The sequence below is a fragment of the Topomyia yanbarensis genome, chromosome 2 (genome assembly GCF_030247195.1).
Source record: "Topomyia yanbarensis strain Yona2022 chromosome 2, ASM3024719v1, whole genome shotgun sequence".
NCBI classification, from domain to species: Eukaryota; Metazoa; Arthropoda; class Insecta; order Diptera; family Culicidae; genus Topomyia; species Topomyia yanbarensis.
This window is the reverse complement of record NC_080671.1, coordinates 437,084,198-437,110,599: the sequence shown is the minus strand read 5'-3', so window position 1 is coordinate 437,110,599 and position 26,402 is coordinate 437,084,198. Positions and strand designations below refer to the sequence as shown.

Below are 26,402 nucleotides of genomic sequence, written 5' to 3'. Positions count from 1 at the left end.
GTGTAATAAAAAAATTCTTCATGGTGTATGAGGGACCGTACCGTGTTACCAAGGTGTGTCATGAAGATGTCTATTGTTTGGCTCATCCAGATAAGGACAAGGAAAGAGGGCGGTTCCACATAAGCTTGTTGAAGCCGTTCTATGGGTCTCCGGGCCCTAAACTTTAACACCATCATACAAACTGGAACTGAATGGCATGGAATGATAAGTGACGCGAAAACTAAAAATGTGCCATTCATAGTATTCGCTGGGAGGGGGTGATGTAACGGCCCACCCTAGCCGCAAAATCAATAAGAGTGAAGATGAGCGCCTTTACTTGGATACAAGGAGACAGTACGACTTTAATCGGTAAGTGAATAGGTCGATGTGAACTATCGGGGATTTCGCGGGAGATTTCTTTATTTTATCGGTTATATTTCCGAGTGGGGACTAACCGCGTGGTTGCCAAATAAGTACTGTGGTAGAAGCATTTTTTACGCTACGTGGCCGATCGAGGCGGGTTCGGTCACAGTCGTCGTAAGTAAGAACTTCACATGCACGAATAAAGAAACCAATTCGAATATCTGATATGATTTCATACTTGTGCGAATATCTCTTCTTGTTACATAAAAAAATAATTCTTTTCATTTCTCTACACTCGATAACACAAGATAAGAGTAAAATAGTTATGACCATAATCACAATACCTTTTCCATATACATCCAAAGAGAACATGTTATGTGACGTCATGCTCGATTGGCTCCGGTATTTGACATGTTCAATTGGCTCCGCTCAGTTTCTCCGCCTAACTATGAATATAGTAACTATAGTGTGTACGTGTCAAGCATCGACAGTCGTTTCCTCAACTACAGCGCCTTTAACGCACACGGCCACCACAATGCTTTGCAGGACGAATTCGTTTGCTTCAGTGGCGTAGCCATGGGGGGGGGGGGGTTGGGTGTTAAAACCCCCCCAAACCAAAGTTAATTGGATTGAAAAAAAATTGATGCTGACGAATTTAATTTAATATTCCACAAAATATTTTTGGAAAAATATTCTCTGATCACTACATTGAGAACTGTGTTTAAAGCGTCATGAGAACTTTTGGAAAATTGTGAGAAGGGGATCTTGTAACTTATCTCCTAGCCAAAATCCCATAGTTGTCAAATTACTTCAATGTAAAATAAAATAACTGTCTGAATTATTATGAGCTCATTTTTGGAAAGATGCTTCAAAATATGGATTAGAGACAATTTTTCGAATGGGAATCTAAATTTGAATAGGTTGATTGCATATAAAACATAAGCTTGTTTACCGAAAACTTACATACATTTCAACATTTGCTGAAAATGTATTTTTTTAGATTGTGTAGAGTTTAAACAAGAATTCAATATGGTTAATAACAAGAATAACATTTCAGAAACTAGTTGAAAGCTGATGTAATTTTGTCTCTAGCAGGTCAGGATCGGTTTTATGAGCATTGGATTTTTGTTGTATTATCAACTATATGAATAGCCTCTTAGCAGGATGCAATGAATGGCGTACTAAAATTTTGTGTGCTACGTACTAGTACTGCAAGTTGTGAGGTTGACTAATGAAGAAAAGTAAAATTAATGCTCGATAAATGTTTAACGGTCACGATCACATTCATTCGAAACTGCCAAATTTCGATGTTAAGTAACATTGAAGAATATCAAAACGTAAAACTGTTCATCTGCTGATAGAATATTTTTGATGGTTAATCCTCCTAGAAGTAATTATAGACAAGAATTACTCTTCAACCAAATTTGGGTCGAGACTTAATGTCTCTAGCAAAGTTTTCGAAAGTGCTATTTCAAACAACTTTGTCAAAGACATAAATATCCCACATATTCAGAGTATCGAAATATAGTAGTAGAAAACCTTTACAACAAGCTATTCTGAAATTACTGTATTTGATAAATCTCTTCTGCGGTAATTAAATAATAAATTCACATTGCGTTCAAGGTGCCTTTGAAGCTTACAAAAAAATAAGGGAACTGGATTTAAAACAAATAATTCCCAGATATTAAAAGGACTCAAAAACACAAAGAGTGATTCCATTTTCAGGAGCTAGCATCAATTCGGCGCTAGCTTAGTCCGCCCACCAAGTTAGTGTCGGATACTGATGAGATGAAGTCGAAACGCAAGTTTCAGTTCCATCCATCCATAATTTAGTTATAGGTTTTGTGTTCTCAACTCGCAATGATTGTTTCAAACAATTTTATCCGTAGCGCAGAAAAAAATAGTTTTCACCTAAATTTTTCTTCACTAAGAAGAAATATAGCAGGCCCAGTCCATTTAAATTCCTATATGTTGAATTCATGTAGCCTTCATAGTTTCAACAAAATTGTTTGAAATGACATTATCAAAAACTTTGCTGAAGGCACCATGTCTTAATATTTTTGAAAAATTAATTCACCATAATTACCTCTATGAGAGTTAATCACTAAAATTTCTATATCAAAGCAGGCGCTGTTTTATGTTGATAACTTCCCGAAGTTGTCAAACCTTCAAAGTCAAGGATTATTATATTAGGTGATCTTGAACGTTGAAAATTTTTTAGATCATTTATCCCACTTTAAAAGATCGCAATTTTTGACTTCATTGACATATTATACAAGAAAATAATCTATAGATGTTTGAAAACTGTTCCATGTTGATCCTTCTTGTTTGTAGACTGGAATGACATCTGTTAGACTACTTATGTTTTTGAGTTTTCAATAATTTATCAAACTCATATTAAATTTTAGCATTTTTTCAAAAAATTTGCGATTTTCATCAAAACCCCCATCAAACCAAATTTCTGGCTACGCCACTGGTTCACAGCTTTAGTCGGTGATGTAAAATAGAACAACCCATATAGAATACATCAGCGTTGCGAACAGTCTTATAATTTATAATTCTGATCGGATTGATAAAGATTGGCAGTTAGTTTGAAATGAATTCACATTTGAAAAACAATTAGGCAATCCATGAGACGTTTCTGATCAGCTGATTATTTCTTCTTTACTTATTCTGACGTTACTCCGAGGGATGCGACGTCCGACAATATCGTTGATTCGATCCAACATCAAACGAATCGGACTAACAAAGTTGTTTGTCGGACGAGTTTTTCTGTGCGCAGGAGTATACTTCTCGACAAACATATGATTACGGCGTAAAAGCCAACTGTCAAAATCCACTTTGAATGGAAATTCCGGACAAACCGTTACACGCCAATCACAGATGTTGGTAGTAAATGAAAGAGAAAAGTTTTCTCTTTCATAAACTGTTGTGAACTGTGTTCGACTAGTAACGGTTCGTCTGGAATTTCCATTCAAAGTGGATTTTGACAGTTGGCTTTTAGGCCGTAATCATATGTTTGTCGAGACTTGTTGATAGAACCCATCGCTGAATTGTCAAACAAACGTCTAATGGATTGCCTAATTAATGTTTTGAAAAACATTAAATGAATAATAAACAATAATAGCAATTATTGCTCGAAAATCACGTTGTGACAGATTCAGTACCCGATGAAACCAAAACAAAGCATTTCCAGCAGCAAGTCAAAACAAAAACATAAATTTTGTTGCCAGAACTATTAAAAAAAATCGAACATAGAGTATGCAAAGTTGCCAGTTACATCAAATTGGTCAGAATTTGTGCAAAATTGGATTGGGATTGGTTAGATTGATTGTAATTTCTTCAAATGTTTTAGCCACACTCGAATTGTAACAATATGAATCCATGCAAAACTAATAAAACAATTGGCAAAAAACGAATCGTTTCGTTTCACTTAAGAAAAGTGTCGTCATCGACGATAACTTTCGAGCAACGTACGAAAAACGAAAACTAATACCTAATTGAACACGTCATAGTAAATAATAGAATTCTGCGCTTGATCGAGTAGTGTAACTAGTGTAACAACGTATTTTTAAATTTTAACGTAACGTAACGTAATTAATAATTAACGTTAACGTAATTTAAACAATTAGGATAACATCTGACGAATTTGTTGTTCCATGTGGCACGTCGGTTCGTCAGTGGTAGAAATCTCTCATAATAGATATGACGGTTTTTTTTATAGCTTGAGCGACCACCCCTGGCTGCTACTCCGTTATCGATCGGGACTAGCTGAAGTTGCACAGGGAATCAGTAGATAATTATGCTTGGGATTAGCGAAACATCTTTCAATGTGCAACTCCTGGTAATCCTAAAGTGTTTCTGATCAATACCGGCGCCGGCCAGGCCCGAACGTAGATCGCGGAAGGAAAGGGAAGGAATTGTTAGTCCGATACTTGCTTTTTCTAAAGGCCGTATATACTACTGCGCACTCCACAAGTATCACGGGAGGAGGATATTTTTGTTAGTAGAGTATAGAATCTGGATATACTTCTTCTTTACCGACGTCAGAGAGATGATTCCACTACCTGGACTAGAATATCGATCCACCAATTTCATGGACCGGGGACCAACGGCTTTACTGCCCTTCCGAAGGAAAACGTGATCACAGATTTTTTCACCTCAGAAAAATCTCAACGACCTCGGCTGGAATTGAACCCAGGCCAACTGGAATGAGTGGCGGTCACGCTTACCACTCAACCACCGGCGCCGTCTAGATATGACGGATTTTTACAATAGACAAATCTGATAACCTTCAATCTGGGTGCTTATAGAATAAAGATTACGCCATCTTGGTTTTCAAAATGTCATAAGGCGTCGATTTTTGGCATCGTCTCAAAAAAAACCGTGTCGAAAATATGCATATTGATTGGGGTATAGAGAATTCCGCTAATACGTATGTCGCCATCTTAGTTTTCAAAATGGTGTCACAAATCAATCTCTGCCATCTACTCGTCAAACCCGTTCCGAAAATACTCATGTTGATTGGGTTATGGAGAATTCAGACTTTGCTACAAAAAACGAAGTGCCGACAACCGACCATGTTTCGGTGCCGACAACCGCTTTTAGTAACCTTTTTGAAAATTGAACCAAAAAAATTGTGGCGAACATCGCAATTTAGAATAAATCAAGGAGTGAGTCGCTTAGAACAATGTGCCATACACACTGTATCATCTACCATAACACGGTAGAACTAACCGCAGAACACGCGATTAGCACGGTGGAGGAATGGATGAGCGCGAGAGGCCAGGAGCTCGCTCATCATAAGACGGAGGTAGTTATCGTCAACAACCGCAAGTCGGCACAACATGCAGTTATCCATGTGGGAGAAGTCGCGATCACTTCACAGCGAAGTCTGAAGTCTCTCGGAGTCATTATAGACGACAAGCTGACCTTCGGCAGCCATGTCGACTATACGTGCAAGAGAGCGTCGACTGCTGTTGCGGCTCTATCGAGAATGATGTCCAACAGCTCAAAGGTGTGCGCCAGTAGACGTAGGTTACTGGCAGGCGTTGCCGTATCTATCCTCAGGTACGGCGGCCCGTCATGGTCAAGAGCACTGAGGGTAACCAGTTACCTACAGAAACTGGAGAGCACCTACCGCGTGATGTGCCTCAGAGTGATATCTGCCTACTGCACGGTATCACACGATGCATCCTGCGTGATAGCGAGCATGATGCCAGTCGGGCTGGTCATTCGGGAAGATGAGGAGTGCTTCGAGCTACGTGGAAATAGAGGAGCCCGCGAGCGCACCAGGGTGACCTCGGTCGCCAGATGGCAGCGTGAGTGGGACAACTCCTCGAAAGGTAGGTGGACCCACCGGCTGATACCTAGCATATCGAGCTGGGTGGGAAGACCCCATGGGGAAGTTCACTTCCACCTGACACAATTCCTGTCAGGCCATGGCTGTTTCCGTCAGTACCTCCACAAGTTCGGGCACGCGGAGGTCCCAGTCTGCCCGGACTGCCCAGGTGTAGATGAAACTGCCGAACACATACTGTTCGTATGTCATCGGTTCGACGTCGAAAGAAGAGCAATGCTTGACGTCTGTGGCTGGGACACAACCCCTGATACCCTTATTCAGCGGATGTGTCAATCGGTGGAGAAGTGGAACGCAGTCTCGGCTGCTACCATCCAGATTGCCAGTAGGCTACAGGTAATCTGGCGAACCGAGCAACAGACGACGGGCACGGCTAACTAGTGATTGGTTAGCTGGAGCAAAAAAGGCCAAGCGCAAAAAAGGGAGTGAATGGTCTGTTCATGCCGAGGCAGGTTTGGCGCAGCGAATGGCAAACGCCGAGGGGGGGGGGGCGAGCACAAAAGTAAGCCTAGCAAGGAATGAGTAAGGTGAGCACACAAGTCAGCCTCGCCAGGAACGTAAAAGGTGAGCACAGAAGTCAGCCTCATGTGGGAGTGTTTGAGAGTGAATCAAAGTGCGATTGAGAGAGCACCCAAGTAAGCCTCATACAGGATGTATGAACGCGTGAGTGAGAGTGAATGAGTACATTTAGTACAGCCATCCCCCCAGAAGTAATACCGAGAGGTAGTTCCTGGGAGGAATGATGGCGGAGCCCAATGGAGTTTAGTCGGTATTAATGGCTGGTCACCATTCGAGTCCGACACGCCCCCAGTGCACCCCGTGTGGTAGATTGGACCCTACCAATAGCACGTGTACTGGGCTAGGACATAAAGGTCTTCTCCATTGTAAAAAAAAAAATAACACGATATGTGATAACGATACAGTAATACACAATCAGGCAAGTGTAGTTGAATAATCATAGCAAACATTGCTTTTGTTTTACTGAACACCATGGCACAGCGTGGCACATTGCAGCACAAGCTACCACGCTGTTTGTTTGTGAGCACAATTCGATTTGTGCTAAGCGACTCACCCCTTGGAATAAATTTACTACATAAATATTCAATATGCATAATTTTTCGATCGATTTACTTCTTTCTAGAACACTAAGTCTGTGAACCATTTGGTGAAATTTTTAACTTTTAGTTAAAATCTGACACTTCGAAAGTTATTTGCAAAATAACCCTACTCTGGAGCATGGTTAAAATTGACAGAGCGATAGTTAAATTGGACAGCTCGATGGTTAAAATTTTGCCCATGATGCAGAATAAAAAGGTGGAAACATTTTGTTTTAGGCCAGATCAAATGTCAAATGTAGGCACACCCTCTTAGATACCATTTTCCATCGTTCCACTTGTCATCGCTTCGTGTATGCGAATCATCTTCGCTATTCTTATTATAACTCGCGCCAATAAGAAAATCAGGTCAGGGGCAGATAGAATAAAACCGCCAGTCGAATAAGACCGAAATAAAGGTTGGAGTTTCTGTTAAATAGAGTTTCCAAGTGTTGAATTAATATAGAGGAAAAAGGTGAATTCGTGTCCTGAAATTAATTGATGACTCCCAAGTGCTTGTGGCGACAATTGTTATAGTGCGATTACTTTCATCGGCCCGTTGGCGCTATTGCTGATTTTGGCTTGCGTTTTCATGCGTAGAACGTTACGCATTTTAAATCCGGTCACCACATAGTTTTTGGTGCCGTGACCAGGATACTACGTCCTGTAAGCGTCGGTTTTCCGCCATTACTGTTCGTTTGGCATTGTACGTAGCCAACGAGTATCCGCCATCAAAGGACGCCGTTCTGAGGACAAAGGGTCCAGAGAAGAAAGCACCGCCATCACGCTACTTCATTAAGGAACACCATTACTGCGGCTGATCATTACTGTTACAAGGCCTAATTGATCTATGCGGCAGGTAATTGGCTCTCCAACATTTAATATTATCTATGCTGGTGCGTTTAGATTCGTTTTCCCTTTCTTGACTGGACTTCCAACGTGGTGCTGCTTGCAACGCATACTGGAGGACGGCTTCTTGAGGCCCAATAATCTCTGCAGACCCAACTCTACTGGTACCTCCTCGTCCGCTGGCACGAGACGCTGATCGTAGCATCTTCAACGCAGCGTTGTTAGGAGCGATTTCTTGAAAATACAAGGAACATTTTTTGCCTTGGTCAGGTTAGTACCTTTCCAAGCCCATACATTTCTATCGCCAGTGCTATCTGGTCTTATTTTCGCAGACCGAATATCTACAATTTTTCGCCATCGTTGCTGAACGCGTGTTACGATGGATGGAGCGAAGAGTAAGCTACAGCTCAACATTCGGCGAACATCACTGCTTGCATCCTTAAGCCGAGCTGAACAGTTCCTGCGGGGGTACGAGGCAGACCGGGACGCACTACAAGTAGCTATCCGGTTGGAAAATTTAGAGGTGCTATGGCAGGGACTCGAAGACACTCAAACGGCTCTCGAGGAGATGGAAACCGATAATGAATCGATGGTGAGAAATTTGCAATATCGGTCTGATTTCGAGCCCAAACTTTTTGCAATAAAAGCTGGTCTTCTTGGTAAATTGCCGCCAGCAATTAATTCTGTAAGTGATCTCCCTGTAAATCCCCCCCTTCAACTACACTCTGGTCTCTCTGGTCTAAAGCTGCCGACAATATCTCTGCCTGAGTTTGCTGGTGATTATCAAGACTGGCTTGGCTTTTATGAATCGTTTTTTGCGCTAATTCGTCTCAGGTAATCGAGTCGATAACTATAAGCGCCGCCAACTACCCTCTTGCCTGGGATGCTTTGGTGGCTCGCTATTCCAACGAGTACCTATTAAAAAAGCGACACCTGCAAGCATTACTAGAGATACCACGGATGAAGGAAGAATCTGCGGCTGCTTTGCATGGACTGGTGGACGATTTTGAACGGCATACAAAGGTACTGAAGCAACTGGGGGAACCAACGGATTCCTGGAGCACAATATTGGAACACTTGTTATGCACAAGACTGCATCATGAAACATTAAACATGTGGGAGGATCACGCCTCTACTCTGGAAGAGCCATCCTATTCCAAACTGGTAGAGTTTTTGCAGCGTCGAATGCGAGTTTTGGAATCAAATTCGGTTAATCACGATATCATACCGCCCGTTATCACTCCATATGTTTCAGGATCAGCTTCTGGATCTGGTGCTTCAGGGAACAATCAACGATACAAGCGACCAGGCGAACTACGGCTGTCTGCACACGCTATAACGGAAGTTCCAAATGCCCGCTCAATTGAGCGACCAGCTGTTTCCATGGGTCAACTCAAGAAGCTCACTCTACATGAAAGGATGAATTTGGTAAATACTAAGCGACTGTGCTTTAACTGCCTTTTCAGTGATCACTTCGTCAGCAACTGTCCATGTCAAACCAGTTGTCACATATGTCGAAAACGTCACCACACGCTGTTACACCCTGGTTATGTGGATAACTTGCCTATTTATCAGAATCGGGGCCATGATAATGCGGGCGAACATCCGCAATATTCAACACAAACAAATGTTGCAACGTCAATCATCAAACCTCTTACGCCACGGTCTATCGCGCCCATGGAGGGTCAAACGTCGTCAGTTGCGCCGCATGCGCGAAATAACAACGTGTTCATGCTCACCGTAGTTTTAGTCGTCGTAGATGCTTATTGTCAAAAGCATCTCGCTAGGGCGCTACTAGATTGCGCCTCACAGCCCAACCTCATAAGCGATCGTATGGCTCAAATTCTCAGGCTCAAAAGAAGGAAGGTAAATGTTCAGCTTCAGGGTCCAGGTAGTATTGCCGTTCGCTCATCTGACTCAGTGTTCACTAAGATTTATTCGAGAAAGGAAGATTTTTCTCGCGACGTAGAGTTTTTGGTCCTGCCCCGTGTAACCGCCGACATGCCTGAGAGTGATGTTGCGACTGATTGCTGGAATGTCCCTAAAGAACTCTTTTTGGCGGATCCAAATTTCAACAAGCGAGCAGAAATAGACATGATCATCGGCCTTTCGCATTTCTTCGCTTGCTTCAAATCTGCCGCACGCGTCCACCTGGCAGATGACCTTCCTGAATTAGTTGACAGCGTGTTTGGGTGGATTGTTGTGGGTTCAGGCGAGGTCATTCCCAATTCACCAGACCAGGTACATTGTCATGTTTCAGCGATTTGTCTCGTCACTCTTGAGGAGAGCCTTGAACGTTTCTGGAAGCTGGAAGAGCTACCATCGCGCTCCGATTACTCCGTTGAAGAACGTTACTGCGAGACTTTCTACGCATCGACCGTCATGAGGGACGATACTGGTCGATACACTGTGCGTTTGCCACGCCATCCAGAATTTGATGCTAGAGTCGGGGATTCAAAGGCAGCAGCACTTCGAAGATTTAAACTACTGGAGGAAAGACTCGAACGAAACCCTGCATTGAAGGACGAGTATCATAAATTCATGAGGGAGTATGTCGCACTCGGACACATGCGTCAATCATCCAAAGAAGATCAACAAAGATTCAAAGGGTACTACCTTCCCCACCATCCTGTTGTAAAAGAGGAAAGCAATACAACAAAGGTCAGAGTAGTATTTGATGCATCCGCTAAGACATCGACCGGTTTCTCTTTGAACGATTCGCTTTGTGTTGGGCCTGTGGTGCAGGACGACCTCCTGTCGATAGTTTTGCGATTTCGAAAGTACTTGGTGGCTCTCGTTGCGGACATCGAAAAAATGTACCGGCAGGTTTCTGTACAACCTGAGGATGTTCCATATCAGCGAATCTTGTGGCGATTCGACAAGACAGAACCTATCCAGATTTATGACTTACTGACGGTTACCTATGGACTCGCACCGTCTTCCTTCTTAGCTACACGCACACTTCAACAGTTGGCTGACGATGAAGGTGCGGCCTATCCCACCGCAGAACAAGTTCTTCGAAAAGGTTTCTATGTTGACGACTGCTTAGGTGGCGAGCAATCCGTTGAAAAAGCTGTACAATTACGAGATGAACTAATCGAGCTGCTCCAGAAAGGCGGATTCAGTCTACGCAAATTCTCATCCAACAAATTGGAAGCGCTACAGGGATTGTCAGCTGAACAAATAGGAACGCAATCATCCCTTACCTTCACCTCACAAGAAACGGTCAAGGCTCTTGGAGTCATCTGGGAACCTGAACAAGACATGCTTCGCTTCGATTCCAATGTGAAGCAATCTGAAACCATCGTAACTAAGAGATCAATTTTGTCGTCTATCTCACAATCGTTCGACCCCCTTGGATTAATAGCACCGGTTGTAATACGTGGGAAACTGATCATGCAAGAGTTGTGGATGGTGCAATGTAAATGGGATGAACCAGTTCCAAAGAGAATGGAAGAGAAGTGGGCTGCATATTGCAGAGATCTTCCCAAGATTACTGAGTTCCGCACCGAACGTTATGCCTTCCTTCCGAACGCATCAATTCAATTGCACACCTTTTGTGATGCTTCGGAAGTAGCATTCGGAGCATGTGTTTATGCACGGTCAGTCGACCCACAAGGCAACGTGAGAGTTCAGCTACTTGCGTCTAAATCACGGGTTGCCACCTTAAAACGCGTTACACTGCCTAGACTCGAACTTTGTGCTGCCGTCATCGGTGCCCAGCTAAACGCACATATAGTACAAGCCCTTCAACTCGAAATTTCCGAATCTCGGTTTTGGTCCGACTCAACGGTGACACTCCAAGGGCTGCAGTCCCCACCAAACACTTGGAAGACATTTGTTGCCAATAGGGTATCTGATATACAAGCAAGCACACATGGCTCACAATGGAGTCACATCTCCGGCAAGGAGAATCCGGCTGATTTGGTATCCCGAGGAATGCAAATAGATGATTTTCTTTCGAGTGAGCTGTGGAAATACGGCTCGCGATGGCTACGTCAACCACAATGCGAATGGCCAGCACCAACAGTACTACCAGCGCTAAGCGACAACATAGAGATTAGAAAGGTTTTCGTCGCAGTGGTTCAAACTAAACCGAGTGTCAATCCGATGTTTACCCGCTATTCTTCACTTGATAGGTTAGTCCGAGTAACCGCATACTGTCTGCGATTTGTTTGCAACGTGCGATCAAAGGCACGCACTCAACCACTTGTGTCTACCGATTTGCTTCCCAGTAAAACTTTGTCGGTAACACAACTAACGGAAGCCCATTCCCAGTTGGTCCGTCTAGCTCAAGCCGATGCGTTCCACGAAGAATTAAGAGCCTTTAAAACAGAAAATAGCGTGTCAAAACGATCATCAATCCGATTGCTAAACCCGTTTATAGACCAGAAGGGAACACTGAGAGTGGGGGGGGAGGTTGAGACTATCAGACAAATCCTTTTCCGCAAAGCATCCAGCCCTATTGCCCAGCTTTCATCCTTTCACCCGATTGCTCCTCACATCCTACCACCTTAAACTGCTTCATGGTGGTGGCCAACTTACGCTTGCCCTCGTACGTGAAGAATATTGGCCGATAAATGGTCGGCGCATGATACGAAGTGTGATACGAGCATGTTTTAGATGTGTCAGAGCAGATCCCGTCCCAGTTCAGCAGCGTTTTGGTCAGTTGCCCGTACCCCGAGTCACCGCAAGCCGACCCTTCACCGTCACCGGAGTCGATTATGCTGGACCAGTTTACCTCCGAGCACCACACAAACGAGCATCATCACCGAAATCGTACATCAGCGTATTTATATGCTTTTCGACGAAGGCGGTGCATCTAGAACTCGTCTCGGATCTTACAACAGCTGCTTTTCTAGCCGCCTTCCGAAGATTCACTTCCCGTCGTGGTTTGCCAGCTCATGTTCACTCCGATAATGGAACTAACTTCCAAGGTGCCAAAAATGAGCTTCGCGAATTGTACCAACTATTGGAAGACGAGAAGGAGACGAACATCATCCAATCAAAACTTGCCCGTGATGGAATCACCTGGCACTTGAACCCACCGAAAGCGCCACATTTTGGTGGTCTGTGGGAAGCGGCAGTAAAGGTCGCTAAGAAACATCTACATCGTCAATTGGGAAACTCGCGACTATGCTTCGAAGATATGTGCACCGTGTTATCCCAAATTGAAGCGAGCATGAATTCCCGACCATTAGTGCCATTAACAGAAGACCCGAATGATCTCAACGCGCTGACTCCTGCACACTTTCTCATTGGAGCTACAATGTATGCGATTCCTGATCCGGACGTGCGGAGCATACCAATTAATCGCCTCGATCATTACCAGCGAATGCAATTGCTGCATCAGCAATTTTGGCACAGGTGGCGTACGGAATATTTGCAAGAGTTACAGCGTGAAACGAGCGTTCATTCTGAGAACACAAGCATAAGACCCGGACAGTAGGCAGTCGTTCTTGATGACTTTCAGGCTCCTTTGAAATGGCCACTGGCTCGTATCGTAAACCTTCATCCTGGACAAGACGGTCTAGTTCGAGTGGTCACATTAAGAACTGCTAAGGGCATCATTCAACGTCCGGTAGTGAAAATTTGTCTGCTGCCAACACAATGTGAGGAAACCTCTAATGCAGGAGGAGCGACAAGAAAGGACATCACTCAACCAATACTGGCCACCGATGTTCCCGATCATGATACTATAAAAGAAAATATGAATAACAATTAAGATTTAGTGAAATTATGATTTAGGTTGTAAACTTATCGTAAGAAATTTGTAGCTTCTAGAAACTAAGTAGAATTGTTGGCGAGCAAAACCGCAAGTTGATTGAAACTGACATTTCAAGGTGGTGGCGATGTTTTAGGCCAGATCAAATGTCAAATGTAGGCACACCCTGTTAGATACCATTTTCCATCGTTCCACTTGTCATCGCTTCGTGTATGCGAATCATCTTCGCTATTCTTATTATAACTCGCGCCAATAAGAAAATCAGGTCAGGGGCAGATAGAATAAAACCGCCAGTCGAATAAGACCGAAATAAAGGTTGGAGTTTCTGTTAAATAGAGTTTCCAAGTGTTGAATTAATATAGAGGAAAAAGGTGAATTCGTGTCCTGAAATTAATTGATGACTCCCAAGTGCTTGTGGCGACAATTGTTATAGTGCGATTACTTTCATTGGCCCGTTGGCGCTATTGCTGATTTTGGCTTGCGTTTTCATGCGTAGAACGTTACGCATTTTAAATCCGGTCACAACACATTTTCTGTACCTAATTGAGGTTGTCAATATTTTTCAATACAAAATTAAAGGATAAAAATTATTTTTTCACAAGTTTAAAAAAACGATTGATGCTATGGAGATTAAAATAAAGGCCAACTTTCGATGATTTTGAGATAGTTGTCAAGTTTTACCAAACATTTTAAGTTGAATAGCCAACTGGAACAGAGCAAAACAAACTTGTTGACAAAACCCTTCGCTGAATTGCCAAACAACCCGGTCAAACCATTCGAAATTTGATTCGGAATCCGGAATGGAAGCTGTATGGATTCCAACTCAAACGCAACAACCGATTCCGACTCACTCGATTTCGGAATCGGTTGTTGCATTTCAGTTGAAATCCATACTGCTTCCATGCAGCATTCCGAATCGTTTGATCGGGAAATGTCTTCGCGGGTTGCCACATGCTCGTTTGGCTGCACTTTTTGGCAGTTCGCTAGGCTGAAATTTTGGGCACTTCTCAAGTCTGTGTGTAAAGAGTCCCAGTGAGCAAATTTTCTGGCAAAGACCGCTCTGCTAGATTTCTGTGTCTTGGTTTGGCAGCCCTGTCAGATTTCTGCGCGTATCCTGTCGGGTTAGTTGAGCTAGGGCGAACTCGGTTTCGCTCGCGTTTTCTGGCAAATTTTGACAGGAACCGAGCAAAACCCTGACATAACTCGGACAAACTGTGCAAAGATCCTGGCAATTCCTACCTGGTAGAATTTAGCACGAATCGAGCAACACATCTGACAAAAATGTGACAGGAAGCGTGCAGAGATCTTGGCCGTACATTTCTGGCTGGATTGTGGATAAAAGTGAACAGCACCGGTTGGTTTAACCGCTTGTCAGAAACGGTTGTTGCATTTGAGCGAATTCGTTGCCAGAATTTTCGCACAAATCGCGCAAAATGCTCGCAGAAACTCTGCCAGCATCAATTTCGCTTTGCTCAACTTTTGCTAACTTTCTGCTTGCCACGCTGATCGGGGTCTGTACCCGGTCAGCATGGCAAGCAGAAAGTTAGCAAAAGTTGAGCAAAACGAAATTGATGCTGGCAGAGTTTCTGCGAGCATTTTTCGCTCAAATGCAACAACCGTTTCTGACAGAAGCGGTTAAACCAACCGGTGCTGTTCACTTTTATCCACAATCGAGCCAGAAATGTACGGCCAAGATCTCTGTACGGTTCCTGCCACATCTTTGTCAGATATTTTGCTCCATTCGTGCTAAATTCTACCAGGTAGGAATTGCCAGGATCTTTGCACAGTTTATGTCCGAGTTATACCAGGTTTTAGCTCGGTTCATATCAATATTTGCCAGAAAACGCCAGCGAAACCGAGTTCGCCCTAGCTCAACTAACCCGACAGGATACGCGCAGAAATCTGACAGGGCTGCCAAACCAAGACACAGAAATCTAGCAGAGCGGTCTCTGCCAGAAAATTTGCTCACTGGGTAGTTGCTAGAACTTAATTTTTTGTCTACCAGTCGTCCTTCTGCTGAAAATTTTTACCTTGGACACATTCAGTCTATCCAAGCATTGACTGCTTATTTGAAGCATATTCTCAAAATGCATAAAAAACATACCACCATAACAGAGACGGGAAAAGAAAATATGCAAACTCTTCACATTTTTGTTTCTCAGTGTACCATCCATTCTCACTGTACCCAGCTTGTATCTTATACGTTCGTCGTTTCGGTATCCCCCAATACATGCATACAGCAGAATTTCTCTCTACCTACTCGTGCTGCCTTTAAATTAACGACCGACTTTGTACATAAGCATCATATCTGCAAGATTCTTCAACTGAGGAGGATCGAACTGTTAGCCGGCGACTTCTACACTAAATTTATCCAGTTTTTTTCCTACCCGTTCATACCAATTTGATCACTAAATTAAGCGGATTGTACCGTGTATCGAAATGTTGGTAAGTAACCACGTAATCTGTCGATTAAAATGCTACATTTGACTTTTCCATTTCTCCATCATAGTTGGTCAAACAAAATGGATTAGAAGTTCTGTGCGGGTGGTCAAAAATGGCGATCACAGTAGGCAATGGCGGCTGACTGCTGTCGGAAGTTGAAATGGTGAGTTGAAATAATATTGTAGTGATATTTAAAGGTCAAATTACCGATCTTTTTGCATCCCATATTTACAGCAATCGAAAGCTGGATTCATTCTCTGAGATGCATAAAATACAAATAGCGTACTTCCGATTTTAAGAATGAGTATAATGTAAGGCACTTCAGCCAGAAACGATGGAAAAGCCTATTATAGGAAGCTATCTCATTGAAAATGATTTTCGCTTTCGGAATTCCGACAAAATCGAAATTTTTGGTTATTTCATCGTTTATATTCTTCATTGCATACAGTTTCATGCGGTTGCAGATAATACTGCAAGTACGGGATGGAAGAGATGAACTGCACCAGTATGACCACAACAATCGAGCGAAATAAATGATTTATGGTAAGTGTGTTTGACTATAAAATACTCTTAATTTTTAACTTAGTCCATCGTTGATCTTTTGCAGTTTTATTTTCGTACCGATGTTAGTGCGACTGAATTCAAGGACGCTATTACGTCATGTTTTTTTTGCGGACTAGTGGACAAGATACGAAGGAAAGTTCGAAGCTTTTGACGGCGGACTGTTGATATTGTACACAATTTCCGTGCTAATTGACCTCTACCGTCCTTCGCCAGAATGTAGCTGAATATTGGAACCCTGGTGCTCTTCAGACCAATCAAGTAAATTAGTTTATAAGGAATGTAAATAGGTCAGATTTTAGGCAAAATGAGGATTTAGTGTTTAGGAGAGTGTGAAATTAGAAGCAGTTTATTTAAAAACTAGAACCATTATCGTCAAGTTAATTTACAACTAACGTTCGTACTTTCGAACGAATCCCAGCATAGATTTTACTACTATTCCCCATTCGTGAACTGTGCTGGTCTCAGACACATATTAGAGTTCGATCTACATACAAATCCACAATTTGAATCTGAATATCGACGGAATGCGTGTAGTTAAAATTAGTTTAGTAAACAATGGTTTTCCGTTTCCCCTTTCTCTGATTAATCTGAGAATTACAGCAGCAAGAGAGAGACAGTAAGGACAAGTCCTAGGCTTTGTTTATTCTCATCAAGGGTGGCAATTTGATTATCTGTTTATGGTTTAGGTGCATGATCCTTTCCACCAGATAATAACAAATAACTCTATACCTCGACCCAGTTTCTGCTGACTAACAAAGTCGGCCAGAAATTTTTTTTTAACATTTCTGGACCTTTTATTCAAAACGACATATCTACAATGAGTCATTCTCTTTGTTTACTTTCTCATCTGTTAATAATTCGGTCGCTTTAACCTTTATCCCTCAACTCTTTGCATAATATGCTAGTCAAACCACCGTCTTTCGGTCAGTATTGTAAAATAAGTGAAAAGTTCTATAGTGACGCCGTAAAAATCGAAAAAGAAAGTAAACAAAGAGAGTCTTTCATTATAGATATGTCTTTTTGAAAAAACGCTCAAGATTTGTCTGTTTTCATTCTAAAAATATCCAGTTCAAACAGCTCTTAATTACACATAAAAAAAATTCACTTCTGTTTAATATTGTTAATATTTAACTAAACATAACGACATAAAAATCTTTAACTATCTTATCTTTGCATCGAGGATAAACTCCTTCGTCCTCACATTAATATCTTGCTTTGTGGTTTTACTCCTGATATTATTTGTGCAAATATTAACCAACAAGAGCATTAATTGATTAGTGTAATTTCAAAACTAACTTGTGACTAGGCTATCATTCCCATCACAAGCTGTGATGTTTTCTTGTAATTATCAAGAAGCATCATACAACTTTTGAGTTTCAAGTAGTTCAAGTTTCGCCAACTTTTTTATAGATATTATCGCGGCAGATTTTGATACTGCCCGGAATACGATGAGCACGTTCTGTGCGAAATAAAAAAAAATCAAAATCAAACTTTGGATTACCGAAATATATAGTGTAAGGAGTGTACTACTCGTGATTTCTATTCCAACTTATCAACTAGTTTGCATACAGCTGGGGCTTTCCATGCAAAAGCGAACGAAAGAAAATCATTGTCCAAACACCGTCATTTCTATTTAAAACATAACATTTCTCACAAAGGTTTTTGAACAGACGCCATCTTGCGTTTTCATACATCACAGAATGAACGCAGAATTTGGCTGTTAAAATGAATTAACTGTTTGCGGAATGTGATGTTTTCAAGTACTTAACCTACACAATTTTTTTTTGGTTCAGTGTATTCGTACCGATTAGTTGTTTACATCAATCGCTACAGTTATTTTTAATTTTTGACGTGATTTGTGGAGTTTTATCATTGGTCATTGTATCAATCGACAGGGAATTCTGTTTTTACCGTTGTTATAGTGCAGTGTAGAAGTGTCTCCTGTTTGCTTTTGTGTTGTGAACAACAGGCTTTTCCTCATTCACATGCATTAGCCACTTCTGTTGCAGTCCCTGTGGTAAACTGCTGACTAAATCACGGACTAAACGTTGATCATTAAAGTATTCCTTATAAACCAAACAAATTATACTAGTGATCAGGTGTCGCCAATTCTAGATACGCGTTAACTACTTGGAGTGTGCCTCCTTTCAAACATCCTTGCACTTTCAAAAGTTGTCTCATCGAAGGTTTGCTTGAATCTGGGTCACATTTTACAAGACCTCTTAAAGTATGACAAGCTCATTAGGAACTGCCTTAGGGCGTGCATATTTGCAGTCTTCTGTGGGATGTCATCTGGGTTATTTCATTCGTACTGTACTGCCTGTCCCGCTGGTTTGAAGTCAAACATTTTACAAGCAATGCTACCAACAAGCGTAATTTGTATTAGATTATTAGATTCATATTCATCTGGGAACACGGCACTATACGGTATACACATCCATACGTTCCGTTCGTAACAAATGTGTTGTATTCCATTATATAATGATAACTCGCGAACCATTGCTCTCGACAGTCGGCCGCTTTAGGCGAACGCACGAACAGGATCTGATGATTTCGTTTCTATTGGATTTTTAGACTCACCGAAATTCACTATCGGACTTACTTTCCATTGGTGCAACAATCTGCCTGTAGACAGAGCCAGCTTGTTTGCAGTGGATCTTTTCGATCGACGGTTAATGATCGGGTTTGGCACAGAGAACATCCATGATCGAACTCAATATGGATTCTCAGTAAAAAAGGGCAAGTTGCTGGCTAACGGGGGGCTATTTGCCAACTCGGATGCGCTAATTGCCCTTCCATGTGCCAGCAAATTACTGGCAACTAGGGGGCTATTCAAAATGCAACATTTGGGCGATTTGCCGCCGTCATTTTTTGCCGCTCGACTCGCCCTTAAATCACCCACGGAACACGCCATTTAATCGCCCTTAATTGTCTAATATGAAAATAACAAATAATTACTTATTTTCGGATTCATTATCTACTCACATAAACTTATCAGTATACTAGGTAATCACCACAAAACATTTTTTTTACAATGGAGAATGCAATTACGCACTTTCCCGGTATATCACTCAGAGACACATAAAGCGGTAGGTGCTCTCCAGTTTCCGAAGGTAACTGGTTACCCCCAGTGCTCTCGCCCAGGACGGGCCGCCGTACCTAAGGATAGATACGGCAACACCTGCCAGTAACCTACGTCTACTGGCGCACACCTTAGAGCTGTTGGACATCATTCTCGATAATGCCGCCACAGCCGTCGAAGCCCTCTTGCGCGCATAGTCGACATGGCTGCCGAAGGTCAGCTTGTCATATATGACTCCAAGAATCTCCAGACTCCGCTTTGAAGTGATCACGACTTTTTCCACTTGTATAACTGCATGTTGTACCGACTTGCGGTTGTTGACGATAACCACCTCCGTCTTATGTTGGGCGAGCTCCAGGCCTCTCGCGCTCATCCATTCCGACACAGTGCTAATCGCGTGTGCTGCAGTCAGTTCTACCTCGGGGATTGACTCCTCGTAGACCGCCAAGGTTATGTCATCGGCGACGACGACGATCGACGATCTTCACACCAGGAGGGAACTTTAGTCTCAGAACCCCGTCATACATAATGTTCCATAATACCGGGCCCAGAATCGAGCCTTGCGGGACTCCTGCGGTAATAGGAACGCTTCTCTGACCGGCATTGGTCTCGTATAGCAGTACACGGTTCTGGAAGTAGCTTCGCAAGATCCGGTACAGACCCACCGGCAGGCTAAGCCGGCGTAACGAGAGCGCGATTGCATCCCAGCTTGCGCTGTTGAATGCGTTCTTCACATCAAGTGTCACTAACGCACAGTATCGAATACCTCACCATTTCCGTTGGATCGCTATCTCGGCAGTCTTTACCACCGAGTTGATAGCGTCCACCAAAATGATTGCTTCACAGGCCGTTCGTACCTTCTGAGTACGGGCTTAGCCTGTTGAGGATGATCCTCTCAAGCAGTTTTCCCGTCGTGTCGATCAGGCAAATTGGTCTCTACGTCGATGGTTTCCCGGACTTCGGCAACAGTACAAACTTCTGCCTTTTCCATCTATCGGGAAAACGGCACTTGTCAAGGCATATCTCTGCATAGCTAGCCTGAACATGTTCGAGTTCGCTATGATTGCTGCTTTGAGAGCGCTGTTTGGAACTCCATCAGGCCCTAGAGCTTTCTTCGTTGCTAGGGAATTAGCCACTGCGAGTTCTTCATTCGTCACCGGTGCCACCATTTCGGCCGTACCTGCACTGTCTCGTAGTCCAAGTGGCCAGGGACTTGTGGCTCGAGACGGGAAGAGTACTTCGATAATCCTCACCAACCAGTCCGGTGACCGTTCAGGTGGTGGAGAGCCCCATTTGGTCTTCACCATCACGATCCTGTACACGTCACACCACGAATTCGCGTTGGCACCCTTGCACAGGTTGTCGAAACACGCTCTCTTGCTGCTCTTAATGGCTTTATTAAGGGCCAATGACGCAGCTCGAAACACTTCACGGCGGTCCGCTCTTACCTCCTCGGTGCAAGATCGTTGCGTCCTACGTCTAGCTTTGAGGCAGGCTGACCGTAGAGCTGCAATCTCGGCACTCCACCAATATACCGGGCGTCTACCATTTCTTGGCAGGGTTTTCCTCTGCATGGTGGCATCACACGCAACGTGATAGGACAGCTACCAGCGCATCCTCGCATAGACTGTCGGTGTTGGCCTCCCGTCCCCGGGGCCGCGGTGAAAACTTTGCTGTCGAAGTGATTGGTGCGTTCGACTTCCGCTTAGCCCTGCTGACCAGCTGCCAAAGATTTTCGTCCCCTTGTGCCGATGGCACCCACTTGTGGCCCGGCACTTTGCGCCCGGTTGGTGCCTTTCGCCTTCTTGGGCCAGGATCCTTTGCACCCAGGTCTTCACCGTCCAAACGACGTTTGGCCTTTGTGGTTGCGCGTCGTTTGGCGTTGCTTCGCGCACCTTTGCCTGATGACTGCCTGGGTCGGGTTAAGCGCAGTCTTGCCCTATTTGGCCGTCAAGGCGAAATCAATCGCCTCTTGGGTCATAGTAGCTCCTCCAAGGAAGGAGAAGGCCTCAGTTTGAGCGCCTTTATCGGCCTTCTCTCTTCCCGAGCACTAGCTGGTTCTGTTTCAGTTCCTTGCTGATGTTCTGCTTTCCTCTTGTAAACTCGATGATATTATCCAGTTGCTTGACTACCGCCCGCATCGCAGGTAGTGGCCCGCCGAGCATGTTGATAGGGCTATCCCCTACCAGCACTGAAGAGACTCTGGTGTTGTTGGTTGCAGCCACCGTTGCTCCGCTGCCCCCCTCTCTGGGAGGAGACCTTGCTAAACCCCTTATGGCAAGGATGGTTCACCACCTCCTTCGTTGCCGCATCATCTCCTACATTACCCACTTCACTTTATATTTTCGCAACTCATTTTTGGTACCACGAGTAGCTCGAGAAAAAATGTCCGCCACGCCACAGCTCCGCAATAACGTGGTAAGAGATGCTTGCTGTGGGGTGGTGCCCAGGTACCCCACAGGCTCCGTTAGCGACCAGGCATCTTTTTCACCCTCTCGACCACTCATCCCTCGGCACGGGTCACTTCACACCTTGGATTGGGGTTATCCCGCACTCATACCACCGGAACGGGAGATCCATAGCGCTATTCTATGCCGGCCACTACAAACTTAATCGGGATAGATTCACATAGTTGCGGGTTATTTCGGAGGTTCGAAGTAATAACACAACTTTAGCTCCAACTGTAACTATAACTGTAAGACTGTTAATGTCCAACTGTTAATTCTCAAATCTATCTTTATTTGGTCAACTTAATCTACTTATACTGACTAATACATGTGAACCTTAAAATCTAATTTCTTATCGGATAGGTAGCCAAGTTCTAGCGGGTGTGGATTGATAAAGCTTACGTCTTTGGTCGCCGATGCGGAAGGCAAGTTTGGTTTTAGGCACTGAGGTTTAATTGTTTTACTTGAGATGTGGGTCAGAATGTCCTGTTTTCGTTTGTTTTTCATTAGCTGTGAGAGACATGGGCTCTTGACAATGTTCGGGATTGTACCTGTTGTCGTTTATGAAGTTCTTGTGTGGTATGATTTTGTCGTGTTCGATTTGAGGTTTTCTGGATCGTGGGCAACTATCTGTTTGAGATGGGATGTGACGTCGTAGGTAGGGGATTGTGTACACTGAAACCTCCATTTACGAACCAAACCGGGGGTTCGTAAATTGAATTAGTTCGTAAAAAAAGTGTTCGTTATTTGGGATTTAGCTCGTAAAAAAAGTTTGCCTCACATTCTTATTAATATTCGTTGTTTGAGCAATATTCTCAATAACCCTTAGAATATGGGTATTTTTGGAACGGGCTTGACAAGTAGATGTTGAAAATGGACAATTTGAACCGTTTTGAAATCCAAGATGGCGACTTCCGGTTGAGCAATATTCTCGATAACCCTAATAATATGGGTATTTTTGGAACGGGCTTGACAAGTAGATGTTGAAAATGGACAATTTGAACCGTTTTGAAATCCAAGATGGCGACTTCCGGTTGAGCAATATTCTCGATAACCCTAATAATATGGGTATTTTTGGAACGGGCTTGACAAGTAGATGCTGAAAATGGAAACTTTTCCAAGTTCGATATGACGATTGCCGGTTGAGCATTATTCTTGATAACGAACAATATGTGTTCCATTCCGTCATGCACTCGTCAACCCTATCCCAAAAATACCCATATTATTGAGGTTATAGAGAAGTGGATTCCAAAATAGTTCAATACATCGATTTCCGTCATGCACTCGTCAACCCCATTCCGAAAATACCCATATTGTTGAGGTTATAGAAAATTTATCTAAACCGGAAGTCGTCATCTTGGATTCCAAAATGGCTCAAGACATCGATTTCCGTCATGCACTCGTCAACCCCATTTCGAAAATACCTAACTTATATTAGTAACAATTAACTAAGAATCAGTCTTCCCATATGCACATCGCACACAATGTTCGCTCTGGTCCTGTGCTCATATTAAACCCACACTTCGTGTACGAACTCAAACACGCTGTTTCGTACCTAAACACGTGCACATGTTCGCCATGTACGTACACGGTGTGCGTACACATCGGTTCGTGGCACCAGTTTTCTCTTTTTCACTCTCATCGTCACCAGCGCTGACTCTTTTTGCCATGTGCGAATCGTTCTCGTGTACGCACCCAGTGTACGTACACGGATGTTTGAACTAGAGTTTGCACATCGTTCGCTTGAGTTCGATGTTCGAGGCGAACTTGTACACCGAGACGAAGCATGTTTGAAGTTGAACGCGTGCACGAAATTTTGTACACAGATACGACATTGTCCATGTTCATGGGAAGTCTGCTAAGAATACATAAGTATATAACTTCATGCTGTAATGTACGAACTCAAACTTTCCAAAAAGAGTTCGTTATTTCGAATTTAGTTCGTAAAAAAAGAGTTCGTAATTTCGAATTTAGTTCGTAAAAAAAGTTACGTAAATCGAATATTTCCCATGGATTAGAACATTTCCAATGGATTAGAATTTATTAGAAACTGTTTTTGTTTTGATCTAGTTCTTTGAAATCAATTTTTCTCCACATCAACCAAATAGCAGCAATGGTTTACTGTCACTACCTTTCCGATTGATGCACGGTCGCCATATTAACGTCTTATCTGCTGGTCATAGATTGATTATCTAATCCATCCAGAAAACTTACGTCAAACATGAACTCGTTGTCGAACAGAAACGTACGCCATATGTGTTACTCCACTTTAATATTATGGCGGATATCTACAGCAGTTTGTAGTATTCGCTCAACAGCCTTTGATTTCCATCTCTCGCTGCGTTTCACCTACAGTCCATGTATTGTCGGTGCACTGTTCTAATCCTCTACATCTTCTTTCGCCACAGTGTACTTTAAACATTGGTGGTACCAGCATTTATAATTTCTATTAACACCTGTTCAAACACGAACCTTTCCCGGTCACCGAAGGGCTTACTTCCTGGTTGTTCAACAAACTAGCGTTCTTCTTTTTTCCAAACAATCACTTTAACGTTGTGATATTATTTGGTGGTTTCACTTTACACTTTCACTTGTAGCTTAATTACACACTACTAGTCCCCAAAAAGGTTAGTTATTGTGTCTTTTATCTGTACTAGATCTATGGGATGAAATATTCTTATATACCCAGTTTTTATCTGTGCTTTTCCTAATGGGATTATGGCTAGAGGATTGTTGGTGAAGTCATGAACTTGTATGTTGCTATATATGAAAGGTAGAGACACGCAGAAGGTGAGTCTGAAAAGATAGGAAAGATTATTTATTCATTAGTATTTTTTCGCAAATTGACTTTATGTATTTTTCTATTGTTTGAATCAATTATGTATGTGTCATGATCTTCTCGGATTTTAATAATGTTGTATCTACTCTTACGTTTGTTATGAGAGTGTGTTTTTTCGTAAGCATAACTATTGGGCTCATATGATTGATAATTCTTTGGAATGATTTTATCTTCTTTATTCTTAAATAGTTTAAGTATTTTTTTATTGTTTTGGTCCCTAAATCTTGCAACATCATGTAGTGGGCATACCGACCAGCCGATCTTCAGCTTACCTTTCTCGGTTACCTTTTTGGCATCCGCCTTCAGTAGCCTGAGGTAGGCTACTTGGGTGCCGGAGGGTCCCCCTCTCAAGCGCACAAAGGCCCGCTCGATTGTCACGTCTTATTGTTCCTTGACGGCTGCGACGACATCATCTGCGGTCGTGAACTCGTCCAGATGCTTGCACTGGAGAGTCATTTCCGCCCCTAGCGACCTGACCTGGGCGCCTTCACCAAGGACCTCTTGGGCCAAAGCCTTGTACACCGCACTAGATTGTGCGCCTCGCTTCAGCACCAGAAGCATTTCTCCCGTGTTGGTGCGTCTCACGCTACGCACATCTTGCCCAAGGGCTGAGAGGCTTTCGGTCGCCTTCATCGACTTTAGGACGTCGGCGTATTTGTCCTTGTCGGTTTTTAACCACAAGGCCTCGCCTCTGTCCTTGGCCTTCTTCGCGGGCCGCGGTGCATCCGGTGTCGGTGCCGGCTTCTTCTTGGTGACCAGCGTCCAGGGGTTTACGCCCCCTGCCCCGGTTGCGCCGAGTTGCTGGTACCTTCTCTCTGCCCAGCGAGGTTACTCTCGCCCTCGCTTACCTCGGCCAAACGGCGTTTGGCCTTAACGGTTCACGCCGTGTGGTGCCGGTTTTTGCACCCTTCCTAGGGCGCTTCGCGTTCGACGCCGTCTTGCGATTGCCCTTGCCTTTGCTCTTCGAGGGGAACTCGGCTGCCGCTTCGAGCGACATGGCTGCTCCATAGAAGGTGAAGGCCACTGTCTGGGTACCTATGTCGACCTTCTCTCTTCCCTCCCTCTTGGAGGCCACTGTCTGGGTTTCTCTGTCGGACTTCTCCCGACATTCCACCCTCTTGGCATAAGCCTGCTGTTTCTTTCTTGCGACACGAACAGTTTTCCGGAGCACCAGGAGACTGCTTTAACTCCTTGCTTATGTTTTGCTTTGCGCTAGTGAACTCGATTATTGAATCGAGCTGCTCCACCACTTTGCGCATCACGGATAGTGGCCCGTCCAGTGCGTTGGTAGGGCTATTTTCTACCACTGCTGGGGGGGTCACTGGTGCTATCAGATGCACCACTCGTCGCTCCACTACTCTCCCCACGGTGGGGAGACCTCGCCAAACCACCTCTAGCAAAGGGGTTTGGCACCTCCGTTTGTTTATTGTTTTTGTTCACTTCCATGTTAATATCCACGAGTTGCGCGAGAATAAATGTCCGCCACGCCAGAGCTCCGCAGTAACGTGGTAAGGTACGCTTACTGTGGGGGTTGCCCGTACCCCACAGGCTCCGTTAACGATCGAGCATCTTTTTCACCCCCTCGATCACTCATCCCTCGGCACGGGTCGCTTCACGCCTTGGACTTGTGGTTATGACCTTTTTTGCTTTACGTGGTGA

The 26,402-nt window shown here is 43.6% G+C and overlaps 2 protein-coding genes across 2 annotated transcripts in view; both read left to right on the top strand.

Annotated features, from left to right (window-relative positions):
* The window catches only part of LOC131685555 (glycerol kinase), a 515,121-nt gene that overhangs the window by 143,999 nt on the left and 344,720 nt on the right, over positions 1-26,402 (top strand). The window lies entirely within an intron of this gene.
* On the top strand, positions 8,024-13,093 carry LOC131681019 (uncharacterized). Its single transcript, XM_058961727.1, has 3 exons — positions 8,024-8,236; positions 8,479-11,783; positions 12,268-13,093. The coding sequence occupies exons 1-3, from the start codon at positions 8,024-8,026 to the stop codon at positions 13,091-13,093; spliced, it is 4,344 nt and encodes a 1,447-aa protein (XP_058817710.1).